This window comes from Microcaecilia unicolor, chromosome 12, assembly GCF_901765095.1.
Source record: "Microcaecilia unicolor chromosome 12, aMicUni1.1, whole genome shotgun sequence".
In the NCBI taxonomy this organism is placed as follows: Eukaryota; Metazoa; Chordata; class Amphibia; order Gymnophiona; family Siphonopidae; genus Microcaecilia; species Microcaecilia unicolor.
The window spans coordinates 9,022,128-9,040,585 of NC_044042.1; the positions used below are offsets into that span (position 1 = coordinate 9,022,128).

General features: G+C 43.0%; 1 protein-coding gene across 1 annotated transcript; it reads left to right on the top strand.

The window, feature by feature from the left end:
- The first annotated feature begins 451 nt into the window (after positions 1–451).
- Positions 452–1,390, top strand: LOC115482065 (olfactory receptor class A-like protein 1). Its single transcript, XM_030221627.1, has one exon. It carries the CDS (start codon positions 452–454, stop codon positions 1,388–1,390), a length of 939 nt encoding a protein of 312 aa, XP_030077487.1.
- The last annotated feature ends 17,068 nt before the right edge of the window (positions 1,391–18,458 follow it).

An 18,458-nucleotide genomic window follows, 5' to 3' on the forward strand; every position in this document is an offset into this window, starting at 1 on the left:
CGTTTCATTCAGACGGCTTCTTCGGGGGTTGTGCTTCGACATTGGAACAGCAAAGAGATGGTAACAATGACCAGACACGATTCAATGAAACGGTTTCTTCAACATTGTGCCTCAGAATTGGAGTAACAAAGGATGGTATCATTCATAAATCTTCATGCTGATTGTGTGTCCTCCAGATGATCAAAAAGGTGTCTTTTTCTGTTCATAAACTAAGTTTTTGCACCTAGGGCAATGGAAGAGCTGCAGTAGGAACTGAATTCAGTCTCCCTGGTTCTCAGGCCACTGCCCTAACCATTAGGCTACTCCTCCACTCATCTGTTATAGAAAGCAGGGGATAAAATCAAACAGCAGAACACATTAGATCAATTCACCACATCCTTTCCCTCTTTTCAAGGTAATTATAGGCTCAAAATGATCTCTGTTACCCCTCAGAATCGGAGCTCAGTAGACCATGGATATCAGCTCCACTATCACGATCATCTTGTTCCTCTTACAGACCAGCATCGGTGCTCCAACCAACATCTTCATCCTGATGGCTTATGCCCATATCAACCACACTGAAAAAGATCTCAAACCCACAGACATAATTCTATGCCACCTGGTTTTTGCCAACATGCTTGGACTAGTAACAAGGGGACTACCACAGATAATGAGTGATTTGGGGTTAAATAATATTCATAATGATGCCAGTTGTAAACTGTTGATTCATGCCTATAGGACTTCCCGTGGTGTTTCTATATGTGTAATGAGTTTCCTCAGTGTATATCAGGCCATCACTCTCGCTCCTTCTACTACTCAATGGCTGTTTCTTAAATCAAGAACAAAGAAATATTCTATCCCTTACATTATATGTTTTTGGCTGTTTAACATGTTATTGAATGCACATACTCTCAGTCTTATGTATGCTCAAAGAAATGGTACCATTCCAGGAGCTCAATATAACTTGGGGTCCTGCTATTCAAAAACATCTGTACCCTCTCTTGGACTATTTTTCAAAATTATCGTGAATGGTCATGATGTTTTCTTTGTGGGTCTCATGCTCATTTGCAGTGTTTATATCTTGTATGTTCTGAAGAGACACAGAGATCAGGTGCAGTATATCCAGAGCACAAGACAGAACTCAAAAGTGATGGCGGAGAGAACGGCAGCCAAGAACGTCATCACACTGGTCTCCCTCTATGTCTTCTGTTTCGGAGTTGACACTGGCTTCCTGGTTTACTCAGGAACACTGTTGATTGTCCCTCCCCTCCTGTACCAGATTAGAGTGTTCATCTCCTCTTGCTATGCCTTACTTAGTCCTTTTGTAATTATTAGTTTTAACAAGAAAATTTATAGAAGATTGAGATGTTCCCACAAAGAGGGGACAATGAAACATATTAATACTAACTGATGTTGCTCGGGAAATCCAAAACGTAATGACTAACATATTAGAAAATGGTCAAACAAACTGAAATAAACCTTGTAAATGAAAGATTGTGCTTTGTTTTTGAGTGGGGAGTGGACACATGTACACATTTTTTGCAAGTCCTTCTCTTCAGTGTTCTAAATAAAATTGCCCATGTAAACACAAGGGGTATTTTAATTAATACCTGCCAATCTAAGTAACTATGTGCAATCATAGCGAGAGTGTGTCTGTTCTCTATGGGAGTGAGTGGGTGTGTGTGTGTTCATGTGTATCTCATAGAAAGGCAGAGATTGCGTATTTGATTTCCTCACAGGAAAAGACAGAGTGTGTGTGTTTTTCATAGAAACAGTCAATTTGGAGGAGACTGGACATTTCATGTCAAAACGTTGCCCCTGACCCTCCTCTGGATAAAAGTCACCTAAGTCACATTTGATTGCATTTCCTTGAACAGTGTCAAAAATATTTTTTAAAATGTTTGAAAAAAATATAGGGGTCCTTTTACTAATGTCCGCTGAAAAATGGCCTGCGCTAGTGTAGGCGTGTATTTTAGGCAAGCGCAGATCCATTTTCCACCGCAACTGTAAAAAATGACTTTTTTCTTTTGACCAAAAATGGATGTGTGGCAAAATAAAAATTGGCACGCATCCATTTTGGGTCTGAGACCTTACTGCCACCCATTCACGTCAAACAGACAGTAATCGTCTACGCGTGTACAGTGCCAATTACTGCCCAGTTAGCACCGCATAGCAGACGTGTGTAACAAATGAAATTACCGCCCGGCCATGTGATAGTTTCAAATTGACGTGCGTTGTGAGTATATTGGCGCCAACACGGCTTAGTAAAAGGGCCTCATAGGCCTGTATTGTGTGTGTCGTTCAAAAGTTGATTTCCCCTTTAATTAAATATCTTCTTACATTGGTATAATTTCAGTTACCCATGTCTGACAGTGTTAAGTCCTGTTTATTAAAATATTCTTCCTCACAATGCTCTTTGCCTGATCTATCTACTGCAAGCAGCTCCTAACCCTTTTATCAATCTTCTTACAATGAGCATTTCTTATATGTTGTCGCATGGTCTGTTCCCTGAGGTGAAAGGTTCTATTATGCTCTCACCCCCCAAAAAATTGCTGGCTTCAAGAAGCGATGTGACTAATTACAGACCAATTGCTTCCATCCCCTTATTGACGAAGGTAATGGAAGGTTTAGTTGGGCATCAACTCACGGAATATCTTTCCAACTTTTCCCTTTTACACAGCTCGCAATCAGAATTCAGACCATGTTACACTACTGAAATGGTTTTAACCAGTGTTGTGGCAAATTTGAGGAAAGAAATTAGCTTAGGGAGAAAGGCTTACATAAGTACATAAGTAGTGCCATACTGGGAAAGACCAAAGGTCCATCTAGCCCAGCATCCTCTCACCGACAGTGGCCAATCCAGGTCAAGGGCACCTGGCACGCTCCCCAAACGTAAAAACATTCCAGACAAGTTATACCTAAAAATGCAGAATTTTTCCAAGTCCATTTAATAGCGGTCTATGGACTTGTCCTTTAGGAATCTATCTAACCCCTTTTTAAACTCCGTCAAGCTAACCGCCCGTACCACGTTCTCCGGCAACGAATTCCAGAGTCTAATTACACGTTGGGTGAAGAAAAATTTTCTCTGATTCGTTTTAAATTTACCACACTGTAGCTTCAACTCATGCCCTCTAGTCCTAGTATTTTTGGATAGCGTGAACAGTCGCTTCACATCCACCCGATCCATTCCACTCATTATTTTATACACTTCTATCATATCTCCCCTCAGCCGTCTCTTCTCCAAGCTTGTTTGACATGTCGAGTGCTTTTGATGTAGTTGACCATACCATACTACTACATTTGCTAGGTCACTTCCGAATCTGTGGTGACATCTTTAAGTGGTTCGAGGGTTTTCTAATGACTAGGTCCTTTCAGGTAAAGTTGTCTGGTTCTATCTCATCCTCCTGAACTCCCTGACTGTGGTGTACCTCAGCGTTCCCCTCTGTTTCCCAATTTATTTAATGTCATATTGGCACCTTTAGGTAGGCTATTGGAGGCACAAGGGTTCCATTCCTTTATTTATATGGATGATGTCACAATTTACATCCCTTTTACATGAAATTTTCAAGAAATTCTGTCAGTGGTTAAATGAGGTTTAGACTTATTGGCATCTTGGGCATCTGATTTCAAATTAAAATTGAATATGGACAAAACAAAATTCCTGGTCCTCACTAATCCTTTTCATCAAACACCTTTAGACAGTTTTACAGTTTAACATCAAATTAACAATTTTGTTAATAGCATAATAATAGTAACATGCAGTGACGTTCCTAGGGGGGGCTGACACCCGGGGCGGATCACCGATGCGCCCCGCCCCCCGGGTGCAGCGCCCCCCCCCCCCCCCCCGGAACAGCACAATGCCCCCCCCCAGCGAAAGAATCTCCGATCCCCAACCCCCCCCTCGGGTGCACGCCGCTGGGGGGGGGGGGGGTGCCGCGCGCCTGCCGGCTCTTCGTTTTCATGCTCCCTCTGCCCCGGAACAGGAAGTAACCTGTTCCGGGGCAAAGGGAGCATGAAAACGAAGAGCCGACAGGCGTGCGGCACCCCCCCCAGCGGCGTGCACCCGGGGCGGACCGCCCCCACCACCCCACCCCCCACCTTGGTACGCCACTGGTAACATGAACAAGTATAAACATAAATAGGATAAATGAGGTAAACTTGGAAACAGCAACTTGAAACCTAATAATAGGATTGACGTGAAACAGGATCAGAAATATACAGATTTAACAGCACTGAAATTCAAATGCCAGAGATATAATATGATGTAATATCTAATAAGCCCACAATTAGAGCATGGAAATAACATTGCTATGATACTAATGGTTTTTTTTACAATACAGCATGTGTCGCAAGGTAGTCCAGGTGCAGAATGAGTGTATAGTCAGTCACCCTACGTATTAAAGGGTTGGGAGAGGAGCCACTCTGGTGGATCCTCTTCTACTTCTATCCCTCTGCCTGTCGGCGTACCTCAGGGTTCTGTTCTTGGTCCCCTCCTCTTTTCTATCTACACTTCTTCCCTTGGTTCATTAATCTCATCCCATGGCTTTTCCTACCATCTCTATGCTGATGACTCCCAAATCTACCTTTCTACCCCTGATATCTCACCTTGCATCCAAACCAAAGTTTCAGCGTGCTTGTCTGACATTGCTGTCTGGATGTCTCAACACCACCTGAAATTAAATATGACCAAAACCGAGCTTCTCATTTCCCCCCCCCCCAAACCCACCTCCCCGCTCCCCCCGTTTTCTATTTCTGTTGATGGCTCTCTCATTCTCCCTGTCTCCTCAGCTCGAAACCTTGGGGGTCATCTTTGACTCTTCTCTCTCCTTCTCTGCTCATATCCAGCAGATTGCCAAGACCTGTCGTTTCTTTCTTTACAACATCTGTAAAATCCGCCCCTTTCTTTCCGAGCACTCTACCAAAACCCTCATCCACACCCTTGTCACCTCTCGTTTAGACTACTGCAATCTGCTTCTTGCTGGCCTCCCACTTAGTCACCTCTCCCCCCTCCAGTCGGTTCAAAACTCTGCTGCCCGTCTCATCTTCCGCCAGGGTCGCTTTACTCATACTACCCCTCTCCTCAAGACCCTTCACTGGCTCCCTATCCGTTTTCGCATCCTGTTCAAACTTCTTCTACTAACCTATAAATGTACTCACTCTGCTGCTCCCCAGTATCTCTCCACACTCGTCCTTCCCTACACCCCTTCCCGTGCACTCCGCTCCATGGATAAATCCTTCTTATCTGTTCCCTTCTCCACTACTGCCAACTCCAGACTTCGCGCCTTCTGTCTTGCTGCACCCTACGCCTGGAATAAACTTCCTGAGCCCCTACGTCTTGCCCCATCCTTGGCCACCTTTAAATCTAGACTGAAAGCCCACCTCTTTAACATTGCTTTTGACTCGTAACCACTTGTAACCACTCGCCTCCACCTACCCTCCTCTCTTCCTTCCCGTTCACATTAATTGATTTGATTTGCTTACTTTATTTATTTTTTTATCTATTAGATTGTAAGCTCTTTGAGCAGGGACTGTCTTTCTTCTATGTTTGTGCAGCGCTGCATACGCCTTGTAGCGCTATAGAAATGCTAAATAGTAGTAGTAGTAGTAGCCAGACTTTCACCTGCTTCTTGATGTAGAAGTAGTCTCGCGTTAGACGTAGCCCCTCTGGGAGTAAATTCCAGAGTGTGGGGGCTAGTCCTGAGAAGGTTCACTGGTGGGTATCACATCGTACAATTTCCTTTGATGAAGGAAGGAACAGATAACGAGGCTCCTTGAGAGGATCTTAGAAGTCTCAAAGGTGTGTAAAGAGTTAACACACCGCTTATCAGTTGGCATCTACACTAAGAGTACTAGGAGCGGTTGTTGGTCGTCACCTAATTTTTGAGCCCCAAGTAGCCAATATTGTGTACAAACTAAGGAGAATGAGATCCTTCTTCTATACTGTGACCTTCGGGCTCTTAGGGCCTCTTTTACCACACTGCGGTAAATGGAGGCCCGTGGTAGCGTCAGCAAATATTTTTGACATGAGCCGAATCTCCCTTTTACTGCAGAGGGTAAAAGACTAGGGGTTTTTTTTGTTGTTGTTTTTTGTTTTTTAAGGAAATGGCCAAGCACTAATCACAGGGATTGGTGCACAACCATTTCCGGGGAGGATGCCTTACCGCCACCTATTTAAGTGATGGTAAAGGTTCCGCCAATAACCCGACGGTAACTGGGTAGGTAACCCACAGCGCTACCCAATTACCAGGGAACAAGACCCAGCACTACAAAAGTACAAAATATTTTTGTTGCGCCAGTATGGGCGTGCACAGGGGTTAGCCCAGCAGTAGTCCCAATTTGATAGGGGCAAAGCTGCGTTAGCTCTACCGTCGCTTTGTAAAAGGGTCCCTTAGTGCAGACCCTCGTTTTGTCACAATTAGACTATTGCAATGCAATCTATGCTGCAGGGAACAGCCGTAAAGAAAACTCCAAACTACCCAAAACACTGCAGCTCAGCTAGTCTGTACGTTTTTCCGTTTTGAGAGGCCATCTCCGCCGCTATCTAAGCTCCACTGGCTCCCAATAAAAGCAAGGGTCACTTTCAAACTTTGTGCAATTGTCTACCAAATATTGTATGGTGTGGCCCCTGGCTATGTGTTATCTCCTGCTGATCTTCTACAAGTAATGCTGAAGAGAGACAGTGTATGAACGGCAGCCAAGAACGTCATCACACCGGTCTCACTCTATGTCTTCTTTCCTGGTGTCAACACCAGCGTCATGGTTTACTCAAACACTTTGTTGATGGTCCCTCCCCTCCTTTCCAAGATCAGAATGTTCATCTCCTCTTGCTATGTCGTACTTAGTCCTTTTGTAATAATTAGTTTTAACAAGCAAATTTATAGAAGATTGAGATATTCCCACAAAGAGGAGAGGTTAAAACATATTGGGCCTTGTTTACTAAGTCGCGTTATAGGCACGTTAGCAGTACACGCGTTAACTGTGTACGCACCTACAATATCACTCTAGGCACCTACACAGCATGCGTGCTAATTGTAGGCGCATTAAAAATGCTAACACACCTTAGTAAATAGGGCCCATTGATAGTAACTGATGTTGCTTGGGAAATCCAATATGTAATGACTGACATATTAGAAAATGGTCAGACTAAGGGGTTGACAGATTTGAGAGCCTGTGAGGGAAGGTTTTTGTAACTGTTGGGAGAGTAAACTAATATATTGGGTTTTCTATTGTAGGGGAATGTCCTTGATACAGCTCGTGGCAGAGCAAAACATGCATGTCGGGCAGCTGAACCCCTTAGTCTGATACTGAAAAAGAAAAGATAAGTAATTTAATCGATAAGAGAGATAATAGAGATAGTAGAAAATTAAAGGAATCGGGTGGACCGATGAAGAAGTGGGTGCTGGTTACATTGCCATGCTTACATTCCTGGCGATGAGCAGCGCTGAGGTCACCATGAAAAGTATTAATGTGTAATATGAAAACTATCAATGTGTGATTTGAATGTCTTGAGTATATATATATATATATATATATATATACAGTGGGGGAAATAAGTATTTGATCCCTTGCTGATTTTGTAAGTTTGCCCACTGACAAAGACATGAGCAGCCCATAATTGAAGGGTAGGTTATTGGTAACAGTGAGAGATAGCACATCACAAATTAAATCCGGAAAATCACATTGTGGAAAGTATATGAATTTATTTGCATTCTGCAGAGGGAAATAAGTATTTGATCCCCCACCAACCAGTAAGAGATCTGGCCCCTACAGACCAGGTAGATGCTCCAAATCAACTCGTTACCTGCATGACAGACAGCTGTCGGCAATGGTCACCTGTATGAAAGACACCTGTCCACAGACTCAGTGAATCAGTCAGACTCTAACCTCTACAAAATGGCCAAGAGCAAGGAGCTGTCTAAGGATGTCAGGGACAAGATCATACACCTACACAAGGCTGGAATGGGCTACAAAACCATCAGTAAGACGCTGGGCGAGAAGGAGACAACTGTTGGTGCCATAGTAAGAAAATGGAAGAAGTACAAAATGACTGTCAATCGACAAAGATCTGGGGCTCCACGCAAAATCTCACCTCGTGGGGTATCCTTGATCATGAGGAAGGTTAGAAATCAGCCTACAACTACAAGGGGGGAACTTGTCAATGATCTCAAGGCAGCTGGGACCACTGTCACCACGAAAACCATTGGTAACACATTACGACATAACGGATTGCAATCCTGCAGTGCCCGCAAGGTCCCCCTGCTCCGGAAGGCACATGTGACGGCCCGTCTGAAGTTTGCCAGTGAACACCTGGATGATGCCGAGAGTGATTGGGAGAAGGTGCTGTGGTCAGATGAGACAAAAATTGAGCTCTTTGGCATGAACTCAACTCGCCGTGTTTGGAGGAAGAGAAATGCTGCCTATGACCCAAAGAACACCGTCCCCACTGTCAAGCATGGAGGTGGAAATGTTATGTTTTGGGGGTGTTTCTCTGCTAAGGGCACAGGACTACTTCACCACATCAATGGGAGAATGGATGGGGCCATGTACCGTACAATTCTGAGTGACAACCTCCTTCCCTCCGCCAGGGCCTTAAAAATGGGTCGTGGCTGGGTCTTCCAGCACGACAATGACCCAAAACATACAGCCAAGGCAACAAAGGAGTGGCTCAGGAAGAAGCACATTAGGGTCATGGAGTGGCCTAGCCAGTCACCAGACCTTAATCCCATTGAAAACTTATGGAGGGAGCTGAAGCTGCGAGTTGCCAAGCGACAGCCCAGAACTCTTAATGATTTAGAGATGATCTGCAAAGAGGAGTGGACCAAAATTCCTCCTGACATGTGTGCAAACCTCATCATCAACTACAGAAGACGTCTGACCGCTGTGCTTGCCAACAAGGGTTTTGCCACCAAGTATTAGGTCTTGTTTGCCAGAGGGATTAAATACTTATTTCCCTCTGCAGAATGCAAATAAATTCATATACTTTCCACAATGTGATTTTCCGGATTTAATTTGTGATGTGCTATCTCTCACTGTTACCAATAACCTACCCTTCAATTATGGGCTGCTCATGTCTTTGTCAGTGGGCAAACTTACAAAATCAGCAAGGGATCAAATACTTATTTCCCCCACTGTATATATATATATATATATATAAAACCTTGAAAACCTAAAAATAGTTTCTTGTGAAGAATTTGATCTGAAAGGACTGTTGCCGGATCCTATTTGATTGAAAAGTTTGTTGGATATACTTGGGACTGGCGCTGAGACTTTGAAAACTAGCCATAGCTTGGCTCCTTTTTCTGGAGCCATGTGGTAACCCTAGCCAAAACTGCAAACAATCACTGAACTCAAAGAAGCGCTGCAGATGACCTGGGACCGCCTGTCACAGGGACCGATCACTAAGAACATCCCGAAGTGACCAAAGACTGGGGGTGGACACTTTGAGTATTCACAGTGACTGCGATATTCTGACACATTGTTAAATGTATTGTGTTTGAATGATGTTAAATTACTGTTTTAGCTTGAATATTTTTAACACACAAAAATCGCTAGATAGCAACAGTAAAATGTCAGTAAAATCAACATAGCTTAATTCAATTCAACTCAATTCAAATTAGGACTTCTATATCGCTAAAATCCCCTTATTTGGGTTCAGTGCGGTTTACAGTAATTAGATTAATTCAGTTTTGTACATTGTATGGGAAGGCCGTAATAGACCATTAGAGGAGAGGTAACCACTGGAGCAATTCTAGACTTGGAAGGTAAGGGTGCAATGTGGCGATTTTAAGTTACGAAGCAGTTTTGGGGAATATACATTTGGATTATTTAATTAATTAAATTAAGTTAATTAAATGTTGTTTAATAGGGGTGCATAAGAGTGGTGACTACATAAGTGTGCAAAAAATTTCTTGTTGAAATTCAAAGTCGCTGCACTGAAAACAGCAAAAAAAAAAATTGAAAGAGGAGAACATTGTTGCCAGCTGCAATTGTTTGTTTGAATTTAGTTCGGAGTGTTATAAGTACTGTTTCGGTACTATGGTTGGCACGGAATCCAGATTATGATGCATGTAAAACTGAAAACGTGTTCAAATAATCGGTGAGTTGTTTAGTAACTAGTCTTTCCATTAGCTTGACTACAAGAGGGATGGAGGCAACTGGGCGGTAATTAGTTATATCGTTTAATTTTTTTTCTTCAGATCTTTGGGGATAGGCGTGAGTATTATTATTATTATTACATTTGTACCCCGCGCTTTCCCACTTAAAGCAGGTTCAATGCGGCTTACATAGTAATAGGGATTACAAAGTATTGATAGAGAAAATATAAGTTAGTATAGCAGAATAATATGCACTTATAGGTCAATAAGAGGAGTTTGAACTGTATGCGGAAACGGATAGGAAGCCAGTGAAGTGACGAGGAGAGGGCTAATGTGAGCATAACGACACTGGCGGAATATTAGTCGTGCAGCAGAATTTTGAACAGACTGAAGAGGAGAGAGATGGCTAAGTGGGAGACCTGTGAGAAGCAAGTTGCAATAGTCTAAGCGAGAGGTGATAACAGCATGGATGAGGGTTCTGGCAGTGTGCTCAGAAAGGAAAGGACAAATTTTGCTGATATTATAAAGAAACGACAGGTTTTAGCAGTCTGTTGAATATGTGCAGAGAAGGAGAGGGAGGAGTTGAAGATGATCCCAAGGTTATGAGCTGATGAGACAGGAAGGATGAGAGTGTTATCCACAGAAATAGGACCTTAAAGAGGACCTACACAACATCCAGGGAGAAAAACAATACATTGCTATCCGCAAAAAGGAAATAAAGCTATATTCTCTTCTTCAAAATCAAAGAGAGAGAAACTGCTTATCCTTGAACAGCTACAGCTCTGCAGAACCAACAGCTCCAGACACTTTGGAGACACTTGGATACACATCTGAGGCATGTGAAAATCAGAGCCCAAACAAACCAGGGAATACTGATCACACCTTTACAGATGCAAACCAAATGGGGATAATAAACCTCTCGAACCATCAATTATCACAACATGAGATCTCTGTGCTTTCCAAAGGGCTCTCATTCTGCCCATCGAATAACCTAGATAAAATCCAGCTATATTCAGACCTAGAAGAATTCTTCAGAAAAATGCGTCTTAAAGCACATTTCCACAATAGAGAGACATCAAATGATCCGAAATACAGTCTTAAACAGAAGAACACTTATTTCACCCCACAGGAGGGACAAAACTACAAACTGGATAACTACATAGAAAGTTTCAGACATAGGGTTAAATCACAACTCTCCAACAAACAAAAAAGAATTCTGTACAATCTTACCCCACCAGAAAGAGCGGCCATAAGAACCCTACAAACTAACGAACGCATTATCATCAAACCCGCAGACAAAGGAGGCGCAGTGGTAATTATGGACATACAAAAATACATTGAAGAGGGCCACAAACAGCTCTCAGACAATAAATACTACAGGAAACTAACTGAGGACCCCACACAGGACTACACAAAACAGCTGAAAGACCTTATCAAAACATTTCCTACACAAGCGCAACCTCACCTGAAGAAACTCATACCAAATCAACCTTCCGTTGGCACATTTACATGCTACCCAAGATCCACAAACTGGGAAACCCTGGCAGACCAATCATATCAGGTATTGGCACACTCACGGAAGAAATATCTGGATTCATAGAGGGAATTCTGAAACCTCTCGTACACAAAACTAACAGCTTCATACAAGACACCACAGACTTTCTGAATAAATTGAAAAATATCAAGCAACTACCACCTAACACCCTTCTGGTCACGATGGATGTAGAATCACTATACAGCAACATTCCACATGTGGATGGCATAGCTGCATGTGGAAGACTCCTAAAAAAATCCACACTGGACCATCAATACTCTCCAGAAACTATTACAAAATTAATCAAATTCATTTTAACTCACAACTACTTCCACTTTAACAATGATATCTATCTGCAAATAATGGGCACTGCGATGGGCACCAGGACAGCACCCCAATATGCCAACCTTTTTATGGCTGAGCTGGAAGAGACATTTCTGAATACACACCAGACCAAACCTCTAAAATACTACCGGTACATCGATGACATTTTTATGATTTGGACGGAGGGTGAAGAAACTCTGAAACAATTTTATTCTGCATTCAATACATACCATCCTACAATCAGATTCAAAATTGACTACTCTCCAGAAAAAGTCAATTTTTTGGACACCACAGTCTCAATTAGTGATGGCTATATACAAACATCTGTATACAAGAAACCCACAGACAGATGTAGCTATCTCCACAACTCCAGCTTCCATCCTTCACATACAAAAAGATCCATCATTTACAGCCAAGCCACAAGATACCACCGTATCTGCTCTGACCCAGGGGACAGAGACAGACACCTTAAAACCCTGACTGAATCCTTCAAACAGAAGGGCTACAACCCCAAAATAATCTCCAAGAATATTGCCTCCTCCCTCAAAACACCCAGGGAGAATCTGCTACAGTACAAAAAGAAAAAATCCACAGACAGAATCCCGCTTGTAGTGACATACAATCCAGAGCTGGAAAAACTGAGGAAAATCATAAGAGATCTACAACCTATACTCCAGGAGGATGAATTACTGAAAGAGATATTCCCATCCCCACCAGTACTGGCCTTCCGACAGCCACCCAATTTAAAACACAAGCTAATCAGAAGTAAACTTCCTTCACAGACTGAAAAGGAACAGAAGGGCACACTTCCCTGTAATTTATCCAGTTGCAAACTATGCCAAAATATTTCACAGGACCCCAAAGTCATCCACAAAGGAAAGACATTCAACATAAAGGGATCTTTCACTTGCTCATCTTCCAATGTGGTATATATCATTCAGTGTAAAAAATGTAATGAAGGATGCTATATTGGAGAAACAGGCCAGATGCTTAAGACAAGATTCAATTTACATAGACATCATATAAACAATGCTGGTGCCAGCAGGGTTCCCACGCCTGTTGGGCAACATTTTACAAGACCAGGACACTGCACCAGTGACTTCACAGTGAGAATCCTCAAAGGTAACTTTAAAACCATACAAGAACGTAAGACCTTTGAAGTCAGAATGATTGAATATTTTAACACCCAACAGAAAGGACTTAACAAGGACCTGGGGTTCCTAGCCCATTATAAACCATAAAGCTGTATGTCTCTGTTGATCACCCTCCCCTCACCTGTCCACACCCACCCTGTTAGAATACCAAAGATATACTTTGATGTCCCCATGCATACTTCCTACCCACCCCCATCCTCCCACCCTGTCAGACTGTCATAGCAATGCTTGAATGTTTTTCACTTATATACACTGTCAGCTAGCACATTTGCTTATTTCCGATCTGACGAAGAAGGGCAACCTTCGAAAGCTAATCAAGAAATGTATTAAGTTATGTCCAATAAAAAAGGTATCATCTTATTTTCTTTTCCATGTTTTATTTTGTTTGATTTCTATTGATAACCTTAAGAGTGGACTAACACGGCTACCACACTCCTCCACAGAAATAGAGAATGAGGAAGGAGGAGAGGTTGGTTTAGGGGGAAAGAAAAGAAGCTCAGTCATGTTTAGTTTCAGATGGCCCTGAGACATCCAGGCAGCAATGTCAGACAGGCAAGGCAGGCATCTTCTTCCCTTCAATAGCTACTGTGAAACTCTTCTGCTAACCCACTCCATTCTCTGGCCTTGCCGCATATTGCCTTTGCCCATAGGAAAAAATCCATGTTGAAGCATGTAGTTTAAGTAAGAGGTGAGGTCTGCCATGAAACGTTGAGGGGCAGTTTTTATTAAGCAACTAGGGCATGTGTCTAATTTGCAATGGGACTTGGTAAATTTGTTGATCGCTTAGGTGATTGTTCCTTCATTCAATAAATCAAACTTTGTCCAGATTTGGTCTGCTGGATATTCATCAATGGCAGGGTCCAATCAGTTAATGAATTTTTCATAATGGGCTGAGTTAAGTGGTAGGGTGGATCGTAACTTGATAATTTTCTCGTGGAAGTAAGTGGCTAATTCATTTGCTGACAGGGTATCTGTGTTGTTTGTGGTGACTGGTGTGGTGTCAAGAAGATTATGTACAAACTAGCAAAAGAGGCCCGTTTCTGGAGCAAATGAAACGGGCGCTAGCAAGGTTTTCCTCCCCAACACCCCCCCTTCTCCCTCCCTCCCTCCCTCCCTCCCTACCTACCGACCCCTTCGTCGTTCTGACACCATTGCTCCGCACCTCCTGAACGCACCGTACGCCATTGCTCCGCCCTCGGTGTGTGACGCCATTGCTCCGCCCTCGACATCATCACGTTTGACGCGAGGGCGGGGCCCCGAGACTTGGCGATTTCGGTGGCTTCGCCACCACGAACCCTTCGGACCCGTCTTGAAGGAAGTGACGGAAGTGACGTCAGTGTCTTCAGAACGTTGAGGGTGAGTTTTATTATATAAGATTGGAATAGCTTATGTAGATCCTTACATTCTGGCCTGGTTTTGGATTTGTAATATGACCTTTTATTTTGTCTGATTTTATATTTATACTTTCTTAGCATTTGCTTCCATGCCTTAAATGTGCATTCATCTTTCATTTTGTTCCATGCTCGTTCAAGTCTTCTTACTAGGGTTTTCAGTTTTTTCAGATCATCATTAAACCAAGGTAATGAACTATGTTCTTGTTAGTGATGGTGCTATTGTGTCAAGTATGTTCCTGCATATATATTACAAATTACCACTCTAGTTAATATAGATGTAAGTGAAGAGGATTATACAGGGGCACAGCAGGGCTGCAACATAGGCGGAGTTCCCATTTATTCATATAGGGCCAGATTCTATATATGGTGCCTGAAAACTCCAAGCGGAATACATTTCCACCTAAGCGTATCCTATAAGTGGTGCCTCTATTTATTCTATATATGGTGCCTGAAAACTCCAAGCGGAATACATTTCCACCTAAGCGTATCCTATAAGTGGTGCCTCTATTTAGACGCAGTATAAAGAATATTCTTAGTTGACTTAACACTACATCCGTTTACATCGAGGCAGGGGCGTAGCCAGACCTCACGGTGGGAGGGGCCATAGCCCAAGGTGGAGGTGCACATTTTGGTCTGCTGCCACCCCACCACCCTGCTGCAGAAAATACCTTGGCTGGTGGGAGACCCCAACCTCCACCAGCTGAAGCCTTCTCCAGCGCCAGTCTCCAGCGCCTCCGCTTTCCCTGCCGTGCTCTCTCTTCCCTCATGTCCTGCTTGCTCCTTTTAGTGAAACTCAGAATGTTGTGTTTCAGAAAACGCCTGAGTCAGGGGTCCATGTTTTTCGATGCGAGCCAAAACAATGGGTTCACAAACCTTAGCCTCTCTTATAATCAGTCTATCTAACAAAGTACTGCTACGCCTTTCAAAAAAGAATTGAGACAGAAAATCCTCACAAATTCACTCCTTCGTGGTCTGCCAAAACAAAGCACACATTGAAAAACAAGGACCCCTGACGAGGCACTGGCTGAAACACGGCCGTGTTGGGTCAACAATAAAGTTTATAACCAGAGTGTGTTTCCAGTGACTTCATTATCACCCTGTAGTGTCCACTTTTGGCTGATTATATCAAGCTGCCCATCCATACATTTTGTATGTGAATTATAATAATGCCGATCTCTTGATCATCATAATGCACAAACCAAAGAAAGCAAATCTGCCCCAGGGACATAACAGATGTTTCACAGATATAGATTATTTATGTAGACTCTCAGGAATTTCAGTAAAGTGCAATTAATGAAATAAAAGTTCAGCACGTATCATGACACAAACCTGAGCTCTCCAGGGAAAACTCCCTAAAGTATAAATATACTTCTAAGTTTGTGTATTACTAACAGAGAATCTAAAGTGCCCGAAGGTTCATTTTACGAAGCTGATGATCCTATTTCAGGTAAGGCTGGACCCTCTCACTTCTCTTTTCTACTGCAGTAGGGGTGGGATCTTTTGTGGGGGAGGACATTGGACATTAATGGTGACTCAGCTCAGCCCCTAGTACTGATCTGGCTGATATGGGACTTGCTGTTCCTGAGACTTTTGTGTGGGTTGTACAGAAATACAGATGCAGCCACCTCTGGAGTGGAGGGTTTAGAAGCAGTTCTCTATTATTTAAAATTGCAGGAAAGTTTCTAAAAGACAGAAGATACAGGGAACAGTTGAAATGTTACCCAGCAGAGACGGAGGGGATGAAAACCTATGATAACAGTTTTAGGGAGTGATTTAAAACAGTATTGGAATTAACTGACGTCCTGCACGTACGAACGTGCGGGACGTCAGGACGACTCGCGCAGAGGCAGAGTCCTTCCACATCAGCTGCAGCAGCAGCGCGCCGGCCCAGAGACCGGCGCTGAAGGGGACTTCGGCTGGCGGGGGTTGGGGACCCCCGCCAGCACAGTTACCTGATGACGGCGGCGGGGGAAGGGGGGTCGAAAGGGGAGGAGTGCCTGGGGGAGAGTCAAAAACTGGTAGTGGTGGCAGCGGCGGTGGTGCTGGGGGGGGGGGGTAAAAAGCGGTGGGAGGGTCGGCGGCGCCAGGGGGGGGCTAAAATGTGCCCCCTCACCTCGGGCTCTGGACCCGCCGAAGTCTGGCTATGCCCCTGGGCTAGAGTGTAGATTTTAAGGGGCTTCAATATTAACTTCAGAACTTTTAGTACAAGAACAGTGCTGGGCAGACTTGTACAGTCTACGCCCTGATCGTGACTGGCTTGGTTACATCTCGGGCTCTGGACTCCCCCTCCTGCTGAAGTCTGGCTACACCCCTGGGCTGGAGAGTAAATTTTAAGGGGCTTTGACTTCAGCTTCAGTACTTTTAGTACAAGAACTGTGCTGGGTAGACTTCTACGGTCTGTGCCCTGAGAATGGCAAGGACAAATCAAACTCGGGTATACATATAAAGTATCGCATGCCATGAGTTTATGTTGTTGGGCAGACTGGATGGACCATTCTGGTCTTTATCTGCCGTCATTTACTATTTTAATTGTTTATTTATTCAAAATACTTATACTCTCTGCCGGAAACCAAGTTACTGTTCTTTTTAATCTGTACTGTTATCTTGAATTTATTTCATGATATCCAGCAACTGTTTATAAGCAGTGCCTTAGGAACTCATATGCTGGAGCTAAGAAAGTTATTCTAAAGTTAATGGAGATGGTAAATTGCTCAGGGGCCCTTTTACAAATGCGCGTAAAAAACTATACACACGTCCAGAAATCTTTTGAAAATCCATGGAGATGTAAATGGATGATTCTTTAATCTTTGGATGTATTTCCCGATTTCTATACATTTATTATTGTGAATGTATTAATTTTGAAATTTAATAAATAAATATTTAAAAAAAAAAAAAACTATACACACGTCCAGCGTGCGCCAAATCAGCATTACTCAGCATAAATCTCAGTAAAGAGCATAAATCCTTTGAATATTGTAACATAGTAACATAGTAAATGACGGCAGATAAAGACCTGAACGGTCTAGCCAGTCTGCCCAACAAGATAAACTCATTTTATATGGTATGTGATACTTTATACCCGAGTTTGATTTGTCCTTGCCATTCTCAGGGCACAGACTGTAGAAGTCTGCCCAGCACTGTTCTTGTACTAAAAGTTCTGAAGATTCTGGAATCCTAAAGAGTTACAAGATTCCGGAATCCCAATTAGTAGCAACATTCCATGTAGAACCCCAAAGAGTAACATAGTAACATAGTAAATGACAGCAGATAAAGACCTGAATGGTCCATCCAGTCTGCCCAACAAGATAAACTCATTTTACATGGTATGTGATACTTTATATGTATACCTGAGTTTGATTTGTCCTTGTCATTCTCAGGGCACAGACTGTAGAAGTCTGCCCAGCACTGTTCTTGTACTAAAAGTTCTGAAGCTTCTGAAGCTAACATAGAAGCCCCTTAAAGTTTACACTCAAGCCGTCCCTATCTATTCAGTCACGATCAGGGCATAGACCAGAGAAGTCTGCCCAGCACTGTTCTTGTTCTAAAGATTGTGGAATCCCAATTAGTAGCAAAATTCCATGTAGAACCCCAAAGAGTAACATAGTAAATGACGGCAGTTAAAGATCTGAACGGTCCACCCAGTCTGCCCAACAAGATAAACTCATTTTACATGGTATGTGATACTTTATATGTATACCTGAGTTTGATTTGTCCTTGTCATTCTCAGGGCACAGACTGTAGAAGTCTGCCCAGCACTGTTCTTGTACTAAAAGTTCTGAAGCTTCTGAAGCTAACATAGAAGCCCCTTAAAGTTTACACTCAAGCCGTCCCTATCTATTCAGTCACGATCAGGGCATAGACCAGAGAAGTCTGCCCAGCACTGTTCTTGTTCTAAAGATTGTGGAATCCCAATTAGTAGCAAAATTCCATGTAGAACCCCAAAGAGTAACGTAGTAAATGACGGCAGTTAAAGACCTGA